The 17,141-nt window shown below is 46.9% G+C and overlaps 1 protein-coding gene across 35 annotated transcripts in view; it reads right to left on the reverse strand.

Moving 5' to 3' along the window:
* Positions 1-977: 977 nt before the first annotated feature.
* The window catches only part of ZMYND8 (zinc finger MYND-type containing 8), a 148,831-nt gene continuing 132,667 nt past the window's right edge, over positions 978-17,141 (reverse strand). For 23 of the 35 annotated variants that reach the window (XM_021920969.2, XM_017944736.3, XM_017944731.3 and 20 more), the window contains 5 exons: positions 15,535-15,774; positions 12,888-13,048; positions 11,845-11,911; positions 4,250-4,333; positions 978-2,520 (listed from right to left, as the gene is read on the reverse strand). In XM_021920969.2, coding sequence (XP_021776661.1) covers positions 2,384-2,520; positions 4,250-4,333; positions 11,845-11,911; positions 12,888-13,048; positions 15,535-15,774 — 689 coding nt within the window. In that variant the 3' untranslated portion in view covers positions 978-2,383. Of the gene's footprint in view, positions 2,521-4,249; positions 4,334-8,364; positions 9,302-11,844; positions 11,912-12,887; positions 13,049-15,534; positions 15,775-17,141 lie in introns of those variants that run through there. The other 12 variants (XM_017944744.3, XM_017944737.3, XM_021920971.2 and 9 more) reach the window with 2 other exon arrangements.

Raw genomic sequence — 17,141 nt, forward strand, 5'->3', positions numbered from 1 at the left:
CAGAGGTTGCACTGAGCTGAGATTGCACCACTGCACTCCAGCCTGGGCGACAGAGCAAGACTCCGTCTCAAAAAATAAAAAATAAAAATAAATTTGTAGACAGTCTTGTCTTCCTGTGAAGAATGAGAGGCCCACCCTGACAGGGCTCCTACGCCCTGCTCACCGTCTGTCCCCAGTAACTGAAATGGTGCATGGCTCAAGACAGGTCTCCTATACTACTTGAGTAACTGAGCGATCGTTGTCCCCATTAGGATGCAAGTTTGATGAAGGCAGGGACCGGACTCCTTGACAGAACCATGGGATCCTCAGTGCCTGGGCAGTGCCTGACGCCATGCGCGTTTGCTGATTGGCACAAATGCATTTATACCCATGAGGGTCACCCTCCCCTGCTGGCCATGTCACATCTTGGCCCTGGGCACAGGAAGGGGTTTGTGGAGGTCTTTCCTGGGGAGCTACTGGATTCCAGAGAAGGAACACTGCTGCCCAGGAAACCAAACCTCAGCCTTGCAAGCCGGCTTCATTCTACTCATACCCTGTGCACCTCTAGCCAGCCTCACAGCCATGGACCAGGGCACCTGCGAGGGGCCGGGATCCTTGCTACCCACGGGAGGCCTGTTAGCTCGGCCTCCCTGCTGGCCTCAGGAAGACAACTCCCTCCTCTCCCAACTGTCTGACGAGGACTGGCGTGGGAAGCACCCACTAGGGACCATTCTCTCCAGTGTGCCCACCACCTGGCTGTGGGGGGTGTTCGTGACCTCTCACGGCCCCTTCTGGGTTTGGTCGTGCAAACCTGACACAGCCATCCCGACCAAATGGAAAACTGCAAATTCGAGGACGACCACGGCGTTTTTCCAAAACAGTTTAATTAAAAAAAGGTAAAGAAATCTGAAAAAATCGGGGGGTGGGGGAAGGAATGGGAAAACCCAAAAAAGCATACCGTGTGAGTCTACTGGCTCAGTGACAAAGAAACACCACCATCAAAAAGATATTTAAGTTTAATACAAATTTTATACAAAGAAAATGTGAAAAAATACTTCCATATGCTAAAAGCAATTATGCTTCACAAATAAGGCCAGCTAGGCTATTTTTTTGTTTTTTTGACAACTGCAATTCACAAATGTTCTTTCTCTCCTGTTTTCTTCTAATACTCTCTTCTTATTTCTTCTCTAATATGGGTAACTAGCTGGAAACTGTACAGTTCGCATCCTCTTATCAACAATGAAGAGAAAGTAAACAAGACTAAAATGTACAACAAAACGTACTGGAATGATATCGTACAATTAATTTTCTCATATACATACATCACCTTTTGCTTTTTGATCAATGCTTTTTGTTTTACACAACATACAAAATGGCTCTACAGCATACGTAGTGTACGGACAGCATGATGGGGCCTTGCTTTCTCTCATACTGCCTGTGTTTCATGCTTACATAAAAACGTGAAATTCCATCATATAAATAATACGTACATGCTTCATCCCAGACTCAAACGTCCTCTGCGTGCACCTTGCCTTTGAGTCCTTGCTTCCAAGAAGTGCAGCATCTCTGACCAAGTGTGTATGAGTGTGTTTAAAGGAACCACAAAGCAAAGATTTCTTTTTTTCAGAGTTCATGATCCTAACACTTTCTATGTTCTCCTCTTCTGTGACTGAGCTGAGTGGGGCTTGTTTCAGTTTATCTTCTGTAAACAAGGACATGGTTTTTTCCCTTTTAGGAGTAGAGTCATCATTTCAATCACGTGAAAGAAACTAGCTTCTCCCTGTGTCCGTCTGGTCCGGAGAGCTTGCGTTTTAGGAACGTCGTAACGTAGTAGCTGAAAGGAGCTAACGGCTTGACAGGATAGAGTCTGTGCCGAAACTCCCGATCCCAACATGCTGTGTAGACACATGAGTGAAAGACGGCTCGCCCTCCCCTGGGTATCCAAGGATGAGGACGTGAGTGTGAAAGTGGTCCCCGGGCCCAGTATCCATTCCATTGTGTGACTGACAGGCTAACTGACCATCCCTTCTCCAATACCAAAACATTCTTTTTGTTGTTGGGGTTGGTTGGTTTTAATTGTTTTTCTTTTTCTTTTTTTTTTTTTATAAGTTAAAGTTAATACAAATATAAAAAGGGAAAGGTCCTCTAGGTTTCAATGACATCCACAAATTATACATTATTTACACCTAAAGCACAGGGCTCGTATGGGTGAACAGTTCGCAGTCAAAGCCGATGCCGGGTGTCCTGTAGTGTAGCAGCCCCTGCGCCGGGGGCTCAGGCTCAACTGAGGGTTTTGTCATTCTCAAGTCTGAAAGTGGCTGTTCTCCTCCCTTTGTTGTTTCTTCTTTTCCTGGCGTCTGGGTTTTTCTCCAGTGGGGTGGGTGGTTTGTGTCCCGACTCGCTGCTAGTCCCAGAAGGTGTCCAGCCGAGACTCTTTCGGGAGGAGGCTCTTCGTGCTGGTACTGCTGTTGTGCTCGGCACGTGTCGATCCCCTCTTCTCATCGCTGCTGCTCCAACTGGATTTACTACTCCGGGAATGGTCTGAGGAGGAAAACCAATGTGTTTAGCATGCCTGCCCACCTGTGCCTGAGCATAACTATCCTGCAGTCTGACCTGCCCTTCCTGCATAGGAAACCACCTTCCCCTCCCCACTGATGGTTCAAACACTGCCACCACTGACTGCCCTACATCTGTGGGTCTGGAGAACAGAAAGGCAGCACAACTTATTTTTTAGGATTTAACAACAGTCAGTTGGAAAAAACAGTAGGGTGTCATGCTCACAGAGAATAAAGATTTGTGAACTGCCAAGGAAGGCATTTCTTGTGCCGTGTCTGGAACCGTGTACCCTTACTACATCACTGAACGACACAAGCACCCCATGCACTTCTGGGTCCAACCTTGGCTCCTGGAGAAAGATACCGAAATTTGGCATGCAGTCTACTTCCGTCAGTGGGATTTCTTTTATCCATGTATAGGCTACTTGAAAATGGACTTACAACCAAATCACACTTGTCCACCCAAGGGAGAGGATCATGAAGGAGAAGAATGGGTAAGTCCACCTGGGAACACAGACCCACTGACTCCCGGTAAGGACAAGCTTATGGGTGACTGAAGGATTCAGAACCAGAGTAAGACCTAGGATGGCTTCAAGGACACATGGACAAGGAGCTGAGTAGTGACTAAGTAAGAAATAAATGAAGAAGCTGAAGGAAGAGCCGAATGAGGTGTCTGTGAAGAGCACTTTAGCCAACAGCCCAGGTCTGCAGGCTCCGCTGGACGGCTGACTGGGAGAAACTTCCAGCCAAGCCCTAAGATCCCATCACATCCTGGATCATTTACTAAGTTCAGACAGACTGGGACAGAATTATTTTTCAATTTCTTAAGGTGGGTGATAATGTTTGCTTGAAAGAGGTTGAGGGAATGAGTGGAGTGGGCCAAGGAGGGGACCACGCTACTACCTAGGGGGGCTGCCATTTCTTGCTGCCTGGTAAAAAGGCGTGTGTGGGTAATCATGAGTTCTGGAAGATAAGCAGTGAAGAGAATGACAAAGATCTCCAAAGTCATGTAGTTACTCAGGAGAGAACTCTTCTTAGTCACTTGCATCAGTGACCAAAAGGGAGCAATACTATGGCAGGCAGAGCTGGGGGCAAAGGCAGAGTCTTCTTAACAATCCTCAATCTGCCTTCTTATGCCTTCTTCCCTTAGCCGCCAAGCTTATGCTTTTAGTTCTTCGGAAGGACTCTGGGGAGTGATCCAGTTGGTCATCCCGATCCGTGAGAATATCCTACAGTGATGTGGTCAAACCACATCAAGTCCTTCCAGCTCTGGTGAGGGCAGAGACCACCAGCGGGTACTAGAAGAAATGGGACCAGGGCCAAGCTGAGTTCAGTCTCTCTCTCCCAGAACCAGGCTGGCCAATGGAGGGATCTGCAGGCCCTCACTCCTCATATGGAGAGGACACGGGACACTGGCTGCCATAGCCAATCACCACAGGAGGGAATCAGTGTTCATCTAGGACCCTTTATGAACAGAGCGAGGACGATCTCCATCAAGAAGCCAGGCCACATGCTCGCTCTCATTTCCTAATGCAGTTTGTGATGGCGACCAGAGGCACAGCAAAGAAGAAACATTGCAAAGGAAGACCCACCACTCAAAAGAACAGGAGAAGACACACCCACAAAGAAAAAACACACACGGACACACACAGAACGAGCCTTCTGCATGCCAGGAAGAAGCCCCGGCAGCTTCCGTGAGACAGGGTCATACTTACACTTCTGGGCGGGGTAGTTGGGGTGCGGCTGGTGGTCTGTGGTGGTTGGGGCATAGGCAGGTTGCTTGTCACACCTTTTGCTAACTGAAGAGATAGCACAGGTAGCCTCAGAGTCTGTCAGAGAGCTGGAATTCCGCACAACCCCGAGTGCTTACTATTTTTGTTCATCAACAGGCTACTGTTATTAGAACCAGTTGGCACCTTCATTCATGTCACCATTGTCCAACTTTAATGCAAGCACAGGAGACTAAGGCTCTTTAAAAATGCATATCAAACCACAAACAGGATCACTGGACACAGCACAGCATTACAGGTAGGAAATAAGGTATACAATGACATAAAAGCAACTCAGCATTTTGTAAGCCACAAATTCTCAGAACCACTAGCTCTGCCAATAGCCTAATTCAACCATGGGAAACAGAGGTGGGCACTAGAAACATGCTAAGGTTGAAGGCACCATCCCAGAAATCCAGACAACTTAAGGCAAGTAATAACATCAACTGCCCACAGTGATAACAGAATAGGGAGGAGAGGATGGAGAAGGCACACATGATGAGGAGGACTGAGGAAGGGGCTCCAGATGAGGTGGCAAGTAAGCTAAATTCTCAGCTATGATGGTAGCACACCAACAAATCACCTCTGAAATCAAAGAGTCAAAAAACAGTGATATGAAAGGAGTCTCCATAAATAACTGATATGGTGAGAAGTTTCATAGGAAAACAGTTGAAAGTAAGATCAAGAGAAAAAACAGAAACTCCAGGAAAAAGTAAGGCTATAAAAGAATGGAAGTATAATCATAGTACACTATGTGACTCTGCCATGAACGATATGGTCATAATCATGTAAGTAAGAATTGTCACACTGCAACTTTCTAGACTAAGCCAACAGACAAGAGTGAGGCTTAACTGCAGTTATAGAACAGAATGCACATGTTCTCAACCTTGACAATGGGAAAGTCACAGGGCAGGTGGGAAGGCTGGCTACGACAGGGGTGGGAGAGGTGAGGAGAAGATGGGCTGCCAAAAGAGGGGTCAAGAGATACTGTCTGTAGCAGACGAAACAAAAGAGCTAAGGAGGCAGGTGTTTCATTGGAGCAAGGTAGCACATAAAATAGTAACCTCAGTAGTGTGGGAAGAGGAAGAGTAACTCTCACCTTTTAAAGCTGGAAGTCAACAAGTAATATCTAAAGATAAAGTCAAGAAATAGAGGTATAGGCAAGTACATTATTTGTTAGTAAGGAGGCAGCAGGAGGACCAGAATGAGCAGTGCAAACTGGAACTAGGAAGAGTTTTTCCCTGCACTATTTTATTCTCTGCAACTCTGTGCATATATATCTTTAACTAAAAGCTTAAAATGAAAAGACGAACAGGAGAGGCCCATGCCCACATACTGAGGGAGCTCATACCCCTACTAAAATTCTCTCCTTTCCAACTAAACTTAGATGTACTGTCCTAGTACCTGATGCACATAAATAGCACAGGAGCCTTGATGTTTTTAAAACCCATGCTCCTTCTAGATATGTCACGTGCGCCATCACCAGAAAGCAAGTGCTGGCAGAAGTAAAGTGAGACGGATGAGGAATTAATTAGAAGGGGATCAAAATTGAGGACGTCTTTCTGCTTTGACGTGACCTGTCAACACAAACTGCTTTGGTAAGAAAATCGGGAAGACTGAGAAGACCGAAGGCTGCATTCCCGCACAGACCCCTGTGGCCTCCCTGCAGCTTCTCACTCACGCTCTCAGAATCACTGCGGCACTGACTGCAAAACGCACTTTTCCTGCCAGTTTCTGACCATGGGCTCCATGGTGCTCTCACTGTGCCCAGCCTCTTTCCAAGTCCTAAATGTGGGACTAAATCTCTTGTTTTTGAGACACAGTCTCACTCTGTCGCCCAGAGTGGAATGCAGTGGCGTGATCTCAACTCACTATAACCGCCGCCTCCTGGGTTCAAGCAATTCTCCTGCTTCAGCCTCCTGAGTAGCTGGGATTACAAGGGTGCATCACCACGCCTAGCTAACTTTTTATACTTTTAGTAGAGACAGGGTTTCACCATGTTGGTGAGGCTGGTCTTGAACTCCTGACCTCCAATGATCCGCCCACCTTGGCCTCTCAAAGTGCTGGGATTATAGGCATGAGCCACCACACCTGACCTAAATGTGGGGCTAAATCTCTTTTAGTGTATCCCTGGGTGTACCTCAATCTTTATCCAAACCCTGGAGAGGAGGCCCTTTCTGACATGAAGATACCATGATTCTAGCCAATCTGGTCGTCTTTTAAGAAGAAAGCCTCTGCTGCTGACCACGGGGGCACAGGCCTGTGATCCCAGCTACTCAAGAGGCTGCGGTGGGAGAATCGCTTGAGCTCAGGCCAAGTTCAAGGCCAGCCTTGGCAACAATGCAAGATCCTGTCTCTTAGGTTTCAAAGCAACATTTAGAATTTAAAATGTCAGCTGGGCGTGGTGGCTCACGCCTGTAATCCAAGCACGCTGGGAGGCCGAGGTGGGTGGATTGCCTGAGCTCAGGAGAGACCAACCTGGGCAACACAGTGAAACTCCATCTCTACTAAAATACAAAAACTTAGCCAGGTGTGGCAGTGTGCACCTGTAATCCCAGCAACTCGAGAGGCTGAGGCAGGAGAATCACTTGAACCTGCGAGGCGGAGGTTGCAGTGAGCCAAGGCTGCACCACTGCACTCCAGCCTGGGCAACAGTGCAAGACTTCGTCTCAAAAAGTAATAATAATAATAATAATAATAATAATAATAATAATTTAAAATGTCCATGACTGTTAATGGCTTAGGGGGATGGTGGAGTATCAGAATAGAAACTGTATCATATCAGCGGCAGAGTGTGTAAAGAAAGGGAAATGGAGACAAAATGAAATGACTTTTTTTTTTTTTTTTAAATATGAGGTATCATTCTGTCGCCCAGCTGGAGTGCAGTGGCTATTCACAGGCACTCACTGCAGCCTCAAAACTCCTAGGCTCAAGTGACCCTCTGCCTCAGCCTCTCCAAGCAGCTGGGACTACAGGTGCACCCTCCCTCTAGAATAACAGCTCTAGAAGAGACATCTAACTGGGTTGAGGACGGAGACAGGACAGGTCTTACGCTGTGCCATTCAATATGGTAACCACTACAGTAAGATAAAACGTTGAATTCCATTCCTCAGTCACACTAGCCACAGTTCAAGGCTTCAGCAGCGACACGTGGCTAGTGGCTACCATAGTGGACAGTGCAAATATGGCCATCGTCACAGAACGTTCTATTGGAGATGCAAGGTGTCAAGGAAGGCACTTGGAGATAGATGAGGATATTTAAGTGCCTAGGAAGAAAAGCAGTACAGAGTGAGAAATCTGGCTACAACAAAGGATGCAGATGCCTTTGAATGGCAGGAGAGAAGGACACAGCACACCTTGCAGAGGGCAGAGGAGCAGCCCTGAGCACCCAGGGATGGTGATGCAGGGAGAGATGCAGGGAGGTCCAAAACAGAGCAGAGAATTTCAGAAATGGCCATTATGGATGATGGAAAATCCTGATGAAAAAAAAAAAAAAAACTTGGATTACAACACAGGCCTCTGGCCAGGCTCGGTGGCTCACGCCTGTAATCCCAGCACTTTGGGAAGCCAAGGTGGGTGAATCACTTGAGGTCAGGAGTTCAAGACCAGCCTCGCCAACACAGTGAAACCTTGTCTCTATTAAAAATACAAAAAATTAGGTGGGCATGGTGATGGACACCTGTAATCCCCGCTACTCAGGAGGCTGAGGCAGGGGATCGCTGGAATTGAGGAGGCAGAGGTTGAGGTGAGCCGAGATCATGCCACTCCACTCCAGCCTGGGCAACAGAGCAAAGTCTCCGTCTCCAAAAAAAAAAAAAAGGAACACAGGGCTGGGCGCAATGGCTCAAGCTTGTAATCCCAGCACTTTGGGAGGCCAAGACACGTGGATCACCTGAGGTCAGCAGTTCAAGACCAGACTGGCCAACATGGTGAAACCCCATCTCTACTAAAAATACAAAATTAGCCGGGCACGGTGGTGCACATCTATAATCCCAGCTACTCGGGAGGCTGAGGCAGGAGAATCATTTGAACCCAGGAGGTGGAGGCTGCAGTGAGCCGAGATCATGCCACTGCACTCCAGCCTCGGCAACAAGAGTGAAGACTCTGTCTCAAAAAAATAAAATAAAAAAAGAACACAGGTCTCTCAGGACAAAAAGTATTGATAAAAGAAAAACAGATATTGGAAAGATGACCAGGCAGAAGAGAATCTTTGCTTCTGAGGCCAGTGACCCAGATTTGCATGTGTGATGAGATGAGTTTGTGTTCTTGTATAACATTCTCCTGTTAAGCACTGAGGCTCAGGTGCAGGTAAATCAAAAGTGGAAAGCTGGGGTTCTGCCAGATGGACGTGTTAGGAAAACATTCTGGGCCTGGGAGACTGGGTTGTATTAGCAAGGGTACTGCATGGCAATTAAGCTGGGTAGGAGCTGGGTAAGGAGGTGGGAAGGAGGGAGGTATAGAAACAAAAGAGTTAGTAGATTTGGATGAGGAAAAAAAGGCCACATCTGCACCCTGACGTTTCCCAGAGATCAGTGCCTTATTAGTAGAGCCAGACACAAGTGCCATTACTCAGCCATTTTTGAGTTACAAAAGCAATTTTATAGGGGTCCACCTAAGTATACCTGACATATGGTTGCAAGCACGAGTCTGGATTGCAAAGCTCAGTTAGTTGTATATGGTTGCAAAGCTCAGTCCTTGTTAAAAAGAGAATCAAGAAATATGAGAGATGCTAAAGACATCTCAGCATCAAACTGAGCCTGTTAGAAGGGGAAGTGAAGAGGGAATTGCTTTATCAATAGATGGTTCTGTCATATTTAAAGCCAAGTTCATATCTCCCTAAAGTCAGCTCATGTTACTCCCTCTGGCTGTGCCCCCAAATCCCACTCACCTTTCAAAGCATGAGTCTGGCGAGATCTGAACTTAAGTCTTGGCTCTCACAATTACTCATTGAGGTACTTGGGCATCTGAGTTAACACATCTGGACCTCAACTTGCTCATCTGTATAATGGAAATACTAACTATGTTCTCACGGACATTGGGAAGAAACATGATAAGGTGTGTAAGTGCTTCGTGCTGTTCAGTAGCACCAATAGCTGCTCTTCTGACTTCCTCTGAAACTCCACGGAGACAGGGATTTATCTGCCTTATTCAGAAAAACTGCCCCTTCCTGCCCCCTGCTCGCCCCCCTCTTCCTCCCACCATTTACTGGGGCTTCTTGCCTCCTCTCCTTTCCACTCCCTGGGATAGTGTGCCTCAGGTCAGAAGTCAGCAAACTACGGCCAGCTCAATGCCTGTTTTTGCAATTCAGGTTTCACTGGCACAGGGCATACGTTTGTTTACATATTATCTATGTCTACTTTCACACTACAATGGCAGGGTGAGCAGCTAGGACAGGGACCATGTGGCCTGCAAAGCCTAAAATACTTACTAAATAGCCCTCTACAGAAAAAATTTCTTGACCCTGGTCTAGGTAATACTCCTCCAGCCCGGAATGGAATACAATGCCTCTCCCAACTACCTTCCTGTACGCCACCCTCCTGAGGCCAATGGACTCCTGCCAGATTCATCCCACCACAGCATCATTCATCTTCTCGGATGCCATATCGATCAAGCCACTTTGAGGCTCCAAACCCTTAACAGCACCCCTCTGTCTGAAACAGTGTTTCCCTAACTTGGAGCTTCCTCACACCACCTGTGCCATTCCGACACATCCATAGTCCTCTTACATATTGCTTAGTTCATGTTTTTATTTTAAACTTCTATAACTTAGGTCAATAAATAAACTTTTATTGTTAACCAATAAAAAACACAAAACCAATAAAATCTGCTGTCAAAGGCAACTCCAAAAATGAATGTAATGAAAACCTTAAATTAAAAGTTCTAGGGTGGGGAGCATGCTGCTAAAATCTAGAGTCTTCTCAGTCTTTGTTAAAAAGAGAATCAGGAAATGTGAGAGATGCTAAAGACATCTTAGCACTAAACTGAGCCTGTTACAAAGGGAAGTGAAGAGGGAGCTGCTTTTTCAATAGGTGATTCAGTCATATTTAATGCCAAGTTCATATCCTCCCTCCCTAAAGCAAGCTCGTATTACTCCCTCTGACTGTGCCCCCAAATCCCACCCAACTTTCAAGGCCTAGCCCCTTCAGGAAAGCGTTCCCAACTCCCTAACAATGGACATCACTTCTTCCTCCATGCACTCAATATGCAGAAGTGAAATGAAATGTTTGCTTTTCAGCTCAAGAGAATCATCAGTGGCTCATGCCAGTAATCCCAGCACTTCCGGAGGCTGAGGCGGGAGGATCACCTGAGGTCAACAGATCAAGACCAACCTGGCCAACATGGCAAAACACCATCTATACAGTTTTTTTTTTTTACTCTGTCTCCCAGGTTAGAGTGCAGTGGCACGATCTCGGCTCACTGCAACCTCCACCTCCCGGGTTCTCCTGCTTCAGTCTCCCAAGTAGCTGGGATTACAGGTGCACGTCACCACGCCTGCCTAATTTTTGTATTTTTAATAGAGACAGGGTTTCACCATGTTGGTCAGGCTGGTCTCAAACTCTTGACCTTGTGATCTGCCCACCTCAGCCTCCCAAAGTGCTGGGATTACAGGTATGAGCCACTGCGCCCAGCCTACAAAAAATTTTTTTTAAAATTAGCCTGACGTGGAGGTGTGTGCCTATAGTCCCAGCTACATGGGAGGCTGAGGCAGGAGAATCACTTGAGCATGGGAGGCGGAGGTTGCACTGAGCTGAGATCACGCTACTGCGCTCCAGCCTGGGCGACAGAGCGAGACTCTGTCTCAAAACATCAATCAATCAATCAATCAATCAATCAGCAAGCAGAAAGGTACTGGAGCTGTGGTGCCAGGCAAAAACCTTGAATGAAATAAAACTGTCTTCCACCAGGAAGGCACCTTCTCTGAACCCTTCTGGAATGACCCAAAACTGCTTTAAGAAAGTGCAAGAAAAAGATTCTTTGGGCTAGGGAAGGAAGACAGCTCAAACTCCACAGAAGAAAAACCCTAGATGTCAAGTCTCAGAAAATTTCCCCAAATCTGCCTGTCAGGTTATTTTCCAAAAGGAAAGGATTTTACAGAAAGATCATCCACCTGAGTACTGCCTTCAATTCTCAAAGGTTTGAGCACCTTCATCCACCATATGCAAGTGTTAGAACCTCAGAATAAAATCTTACACAGTGTCATTTACCATGCTCATTTCCCTGAGAGAAAAAAAAACTCCCCAATTCAAATGCACTTCTTCTACCCTACCCCAGGTCAGCAACTGAGGCCTCTGTCCAAATGGAGTTTTATGTGGATCCCCAGTAAATACAACAGGTAATACCAATCAGTTTGAAGAGGTACCTGAAAGTTAACATGCTCAGCTACCCACTCACCCGCACTGACCCACCCCAGGCACCTCTAAGGATCCATGATCATTTGGAAACCATTGGAATAAACTCTTCAAATTCTCCCTGACAAAATGGCTCCCCATCTGCCCATCTGAAATGTGAAAGCACCGTTCGCCCACCAGGGGGCAACATACCAGAGCCTTGGTTGGAGCCTAAGAGAATGGAGGAGGGCGTCTCTCTGGAGCCAGAAAGGTCAAGGGTCTAGAAATACAAAAAGAAAAAGATGGACTCAAGGCACTGAGGCTAATGTCGCCCCCACAGGGAAATCCAGGGAGTCATGGGGGTGCTCATCGCTGCCCCCAAAGCATCTCAGTGCCCTCTGCCTGGCACGGTCAGGTGGGAGTGATGGGCACAGGGCGGCCAGGTGGCCAAACCCCGGGTGCCATTTCCCACACTGAACAGGCTGGAACACAGCACCAGGGTGGCCCCTCATTCTACCCTAGAACATCCACTGTTTCCTAAAGTCCACTCACTAACAGACTCCCCTCCAGATTTTTGCCATATCCAAGAAGAGAGTTCAAACTTCTATCAGTCTGCTTTTAATTCATGCTAGCCTCTGACTAGCTAATACTATCAGTTAAACCAATGTGTTTTAACTGACAGTCTAACGATTTATCTTTTTCCTAACATGCACTGAAATAGACGAACAATGACTAAAAATGTAAAAAACTATATACTCATGAAAATAGTCTTCACATACCATCGATGTCACATACATCACACCCTGGCAAACAAGGAGGTGAAACCTTCATGGCCCAATGTGGCGGCCACTAGCCACATGTGGCTACTGAAATCTCAATTAGTTAAAATTAAATAAAATTGGAAAATACGGTCCTGGGTCACACTGGCTGCATTTCAAGTGCTCAAAAGCTGCACGTGGCTAGCTGCTACCATTCTGGGTGGGAGGTATAGGACATTTCCATCATCGCAGAAAGTCTTCCTGGGCGACACTACTCTACACTTTGAGGGCCCCAGGGGAAAGTACTAGGGAGCAGTTGCCAGGTCCTACACACACCAGCTCAGGCTCCATGTTCCCACACATCCACTGGAAATTCTGGCATACTGTTACGACAAGCTTCCCAAAACATGCAACTTTCAGGGCGGCAGACAGGGGGTCCTAAGTCCACTTGGCACAAAGGGTAGATGTCACTAGCCAAAGGCACAGGGGGATCCTCACCGAGCCACTGTCCTTGCTTTTCTCAGTGGATGTCTCCTTCTCTTTGGAGGCGCTGGCCGTTTCTGAAGGTGCTGACTGTGTGCTTGAGGAGCTCCCCTGGGACGACTTATTTAGTGTTTCTGTGTTCACCTCAGCATCCGCTTCCTGCTGAGGAGCAGTAGCTGGGGACAAAGGAGAAAGAGATGCCACATATACACAGAGTATGATGATTTTGAAACATGCATGGAGCCCCGCCCTGCACCCAGTGGCACCCAAGGCTCAGCCCCACCCAGGGCATAAAAGTGTAGGCTCAAGGGGGCCGGATTGCCAGAGTTTTCCAGAAGCTGGAATTCCAAATTTTAACATAAACATGCTGAAACGGAGTCTCGCTCTGTCACCCAGGCTGGAGTGCAGAGGCATGATCTCGGCTCACAGCAATCTCTGTCTCCCGGGTTCAAGTGATTCTCCTGTCTCAGCCTCCCAAGTAGCTAGGACTCAGGTGCACACCACCACGTCCGGCTAATTTTTGTATTTTTAGTAGAGATGGGGTTACACCATGTTGGTCAAGATGGTCTTGAACTCCTGACCTCAGGTGATCCACCTACCTCAGCCTCCCAAAGTGCTGGGATTACAGGTTTGAGCCACCGCGCCTAGCCAACACGTTGATTTTTAATGGTTAGCAATTCAAGTTTTATTAAATCATTCTGGGAACAAACAAAGCCCATCAACAAGAGCCAACCTGTAACTGCCAATTTAGGGTTACTCTATTTAGTAATTTCTAGGTGGAGACCTGTATTTTTAGCCCCAGGGGCTTGCTTCCTTCTAAGGTGGGACAGGAAAACCACATGAAAGGCGACACGCTGTCAGAGGCCCAGAGCATCTGGAGATGGCAGAAACTTGGACACATAGAAAAACAGGGCATTGGGGAGGAATTTAGGAAGAACAGATGTAATTATATCACAAAAAAAGGAAAGCCGAAGGACATTTTGGCCATCTTGGCAAAACAGCAAAAGGCTTATCGGACACATTCCAGAACGTAGGGAAACCACAGAGACTTTACTCCAGTGAGAGACCAAAAGTCTCTACAAAGAAGACGTCTCCCTAAAGACTAAAGAACAGGGCAAGGTATGCTCCAATAATGCCTTTTAAAAAATAATAAAAAAACAGACAGATTTGTCTAGAGCAAGAGCTGGCAAGCTAGTGCTGCCTGTTTTATTGGCAGACAGCCACATCCATCCATTTACATATCATCTACGTCCATCCATTTACATATCATCTAAGACTGCTTCTGCACTGCAACAGCAGAGTTAAGTAGTAGCAACAGAAACCACATGGTGTACAAAGCCTAAAATATTCACTCTCGCCCTTCACAGAAAAGGTTTACTAACCCCTGGTCAAGCTCACCCTTGAGTCATTTACGTACCATCTTGCAAATTTTGCCAATCTGTAGACATACTACCTTATTGTATCATTTATGTGACACTTGAAATTCTTTAAAATGGAAGCGTTTAATTCCAACCATACAAAGCTAGTATCATTTGCCACAAATTAAAGCTAATTGTAAAAAATCACCTATAGGCTGGGAATGGTGGCTCATGCCTATAATCCCAATACTTTGGGAGGTAAACGCGGGCAGATCACTTGAGGTCAGGAGTTCAAGACCCAGCCCGGCCAACATGGCGAAATCCCGTCTCTACTAAAAATACAAAAATTAGCTGGGCATGGTGACGTGTGCCTGTAATACCAGCCACTCGGGAGGCGGAGGCAGAAGAATTACTTGAACCCAAGAGGCGGGGTTGCAGGGAGCCGAGATCATACCATTGCATTCCAGCTTGGGGGACAAGAGCAAAACTCTGTCTCAAAATAATAATAATTTATAAAAATATTATTGATGCCGGGCGCAATGGCTCACGCCTGTAATCCCAACACTTTGGGACGCCGAGGTGGATGGATCACCTGAGGTCAGGAGTTCAAGACCAGCCTGACCAACATGGAGAAATCCCGTCTCTACTAAAAATACAAAAAATTAGCCGGGCGTGGTGGCTTATTCCTATAATCCCAGCTACTCAGGAGGCTGAGGCAGGAGAATCACTTGAACCCAGGAGGCGGAGGTTGCAGTGAGCCAAGATCACGCCACTGCACTCCAGCCTGGGCAACAAGAGTGAAACTTGGTCTCCAAAAAAAAAAAGAATTGACAAATTCTAACTAGATAGTGCTTCCTCATGGAAGCTGTAGGCCTAGGGACTGCTTGTTCTATGTTGGAAAGGGTAATTACAAATATTACAGCAGTGTCAAAGACAGGTTAGTTCCATACCAACACTTTTTACTTAACAAAGAAATTGGGAATCCATATTATCTAAAGCCACAAGTCCATTACTGCCAAAAAAACCCACAGTGTCTCAACTTCAGTACTACTGACATTTTAGGCCTGAGAAGAGATCAAGGGTTCTGCAAAAATCAAAGGTTCAAAATGTCCCTGGCTCAAGTCTTAGCTATGTGCCTGCATGCAGCTCACCTATGTGTAAGAGACACAGTTGTTTTTGAGTGAAAGTGACCAGAAACCAGGCAACCTCCCTTGTCAATTAGCCCTGAGACCCTGAGGTCCACAAGGGAGACCAATGCCCAGCCACTGCAGCCCAGGATGGGAGGCAGTCCCACAGTGCATTACCTGACTGGGTGCAGGACTTCATGTGCTCAGGCCAGTGGGCTTGCTGGCAGGGGTAGTCACAGTAGCTGGTATTCCAACAGCAGTAAAAGATGGCCTCCTTCTTGCAGTTGGCACACCACTGCTTCTTCTTGGTCTCATCTACCGCCTGCTGCTTCTCCAGCTCCAGCTGCTTCTTCACCTCGGCAATGAGCCGGTCCCGCTCCTGCTCCAGGCTCTGCCGCATCTCCGCCATGGTCAGCTCTGGTGGAGGAGGGGAAGGAACACTGTTCATCACCTGACCCCAGCCCAGGCTGTGGGGCTATTCCTGCCCCCAGATTCAGGCAGACGTGGGTGCAAGACCTGGCTGGGAGAAGCCCTGGCTGTGTGCCCATGGGCAATAACCTAGCCCGAGTCTTCATCTGTAAATAGGGCATTCATCATAGCGACCAGATGGTGCTGCCTGTTGAGAGTGGACATGAGGCGCCCAGCGTGGAGATAACTGCAGCCCCAGAGGATTTTCAACACCAGACTACATTCTGGGAATTCCTCAAAGTAACCCTTGAAACAACTGCCACCAAAACTCACTTTCCATCCTATTATTCATTAACATAAACCGTTTCCCCCCTATCAATCTATACCTATATAGCACCCACTACATGGAGGCACTGTTCTAAGAACTTCATAAATATTAACTCAAGTAACCCTCATCCTAATAATCCTACAGGGTAAGTACTACTATTGTACCTCTTTCACAGATGAGGAAACTGAGGCACACAGCTAGCTGGGCCTAGAACTCAGGCATGCTTTCTTGTAGGCATCTCTTGTGGCATTGGATCCAGATGGGACTGTGGTTGAAGATTATACTAACAGGACAACTATGAACCTACTCAGTCTACCAAGATTTCTCTAATTTTACTTCAGTAAGTCCACTGGTAATTCATTTAGGAGTGACCTGCAGGCTGTATTAAAAGAAAAATAGGCCGGGTGCGGTGGCTCATGCCTATAATCCCAGCACTTTGGGAGGGCAAGGCGGATGGATCATCTGAGGTCAAGAGTTCGAGACCAGCCTGGCCAACATGGTGAAACGCTGTCTCTGCTAAAAATACAAAAATTAGCTGGGCGCAGTGGTGAGTGCCTATAATCCCAGCTACTTGGGAGGCTGAGGCAGGAGAATTGCTTGAACCCAGGAGGCGGAGGTTGCAGTGAGCTGAGATCATGCCACTGCACTCCAGCCTAGGCAACAAGAATGAAACTCCATTGACAAGAGAGGGAAAGGGACAGAAGGGGAGGGGATGGGAGAGGAGGGAAGGGAAATGGTCCCTCAATTCCTTCAAATACTCTTCCTGAACTTTATAAAAGAAAATTAACCCCTCATAAAGAAGTTAACTACTTGTGGCCAGACAGAACCTTTGAGTCAATCAAACTACCTTTAACTATGGGCCTGCAAACCATAGCTAACTTTTGGCCAGCACACAGGTAATTTTTTCAAATGTATAGTCAACATATAAAAAGAAAAGGATTTTATGAAAGTAAGATTCCCTGATTTTATTAGAAAAACAAGAAGCGGTGGCAGGGGCGGTGGATCACATCCATAATCCCAGCACTTTGGGAGGCCAAGGTGGGTGGAT

The sequence above is a fragment of the Papio anubis genome, chromosome 16 (genome assembly GCF_008728515.1).
Source record: "Papio anubis isolate 15944 chromosome 16, Panubis1.0, whole genome shotgun sequence".
Lineage (NCBI taxonomy): Eukaryota > Metazoa > Chordata > Mammalia > Primates > Cercopithecidae > Papio > Papio anubis.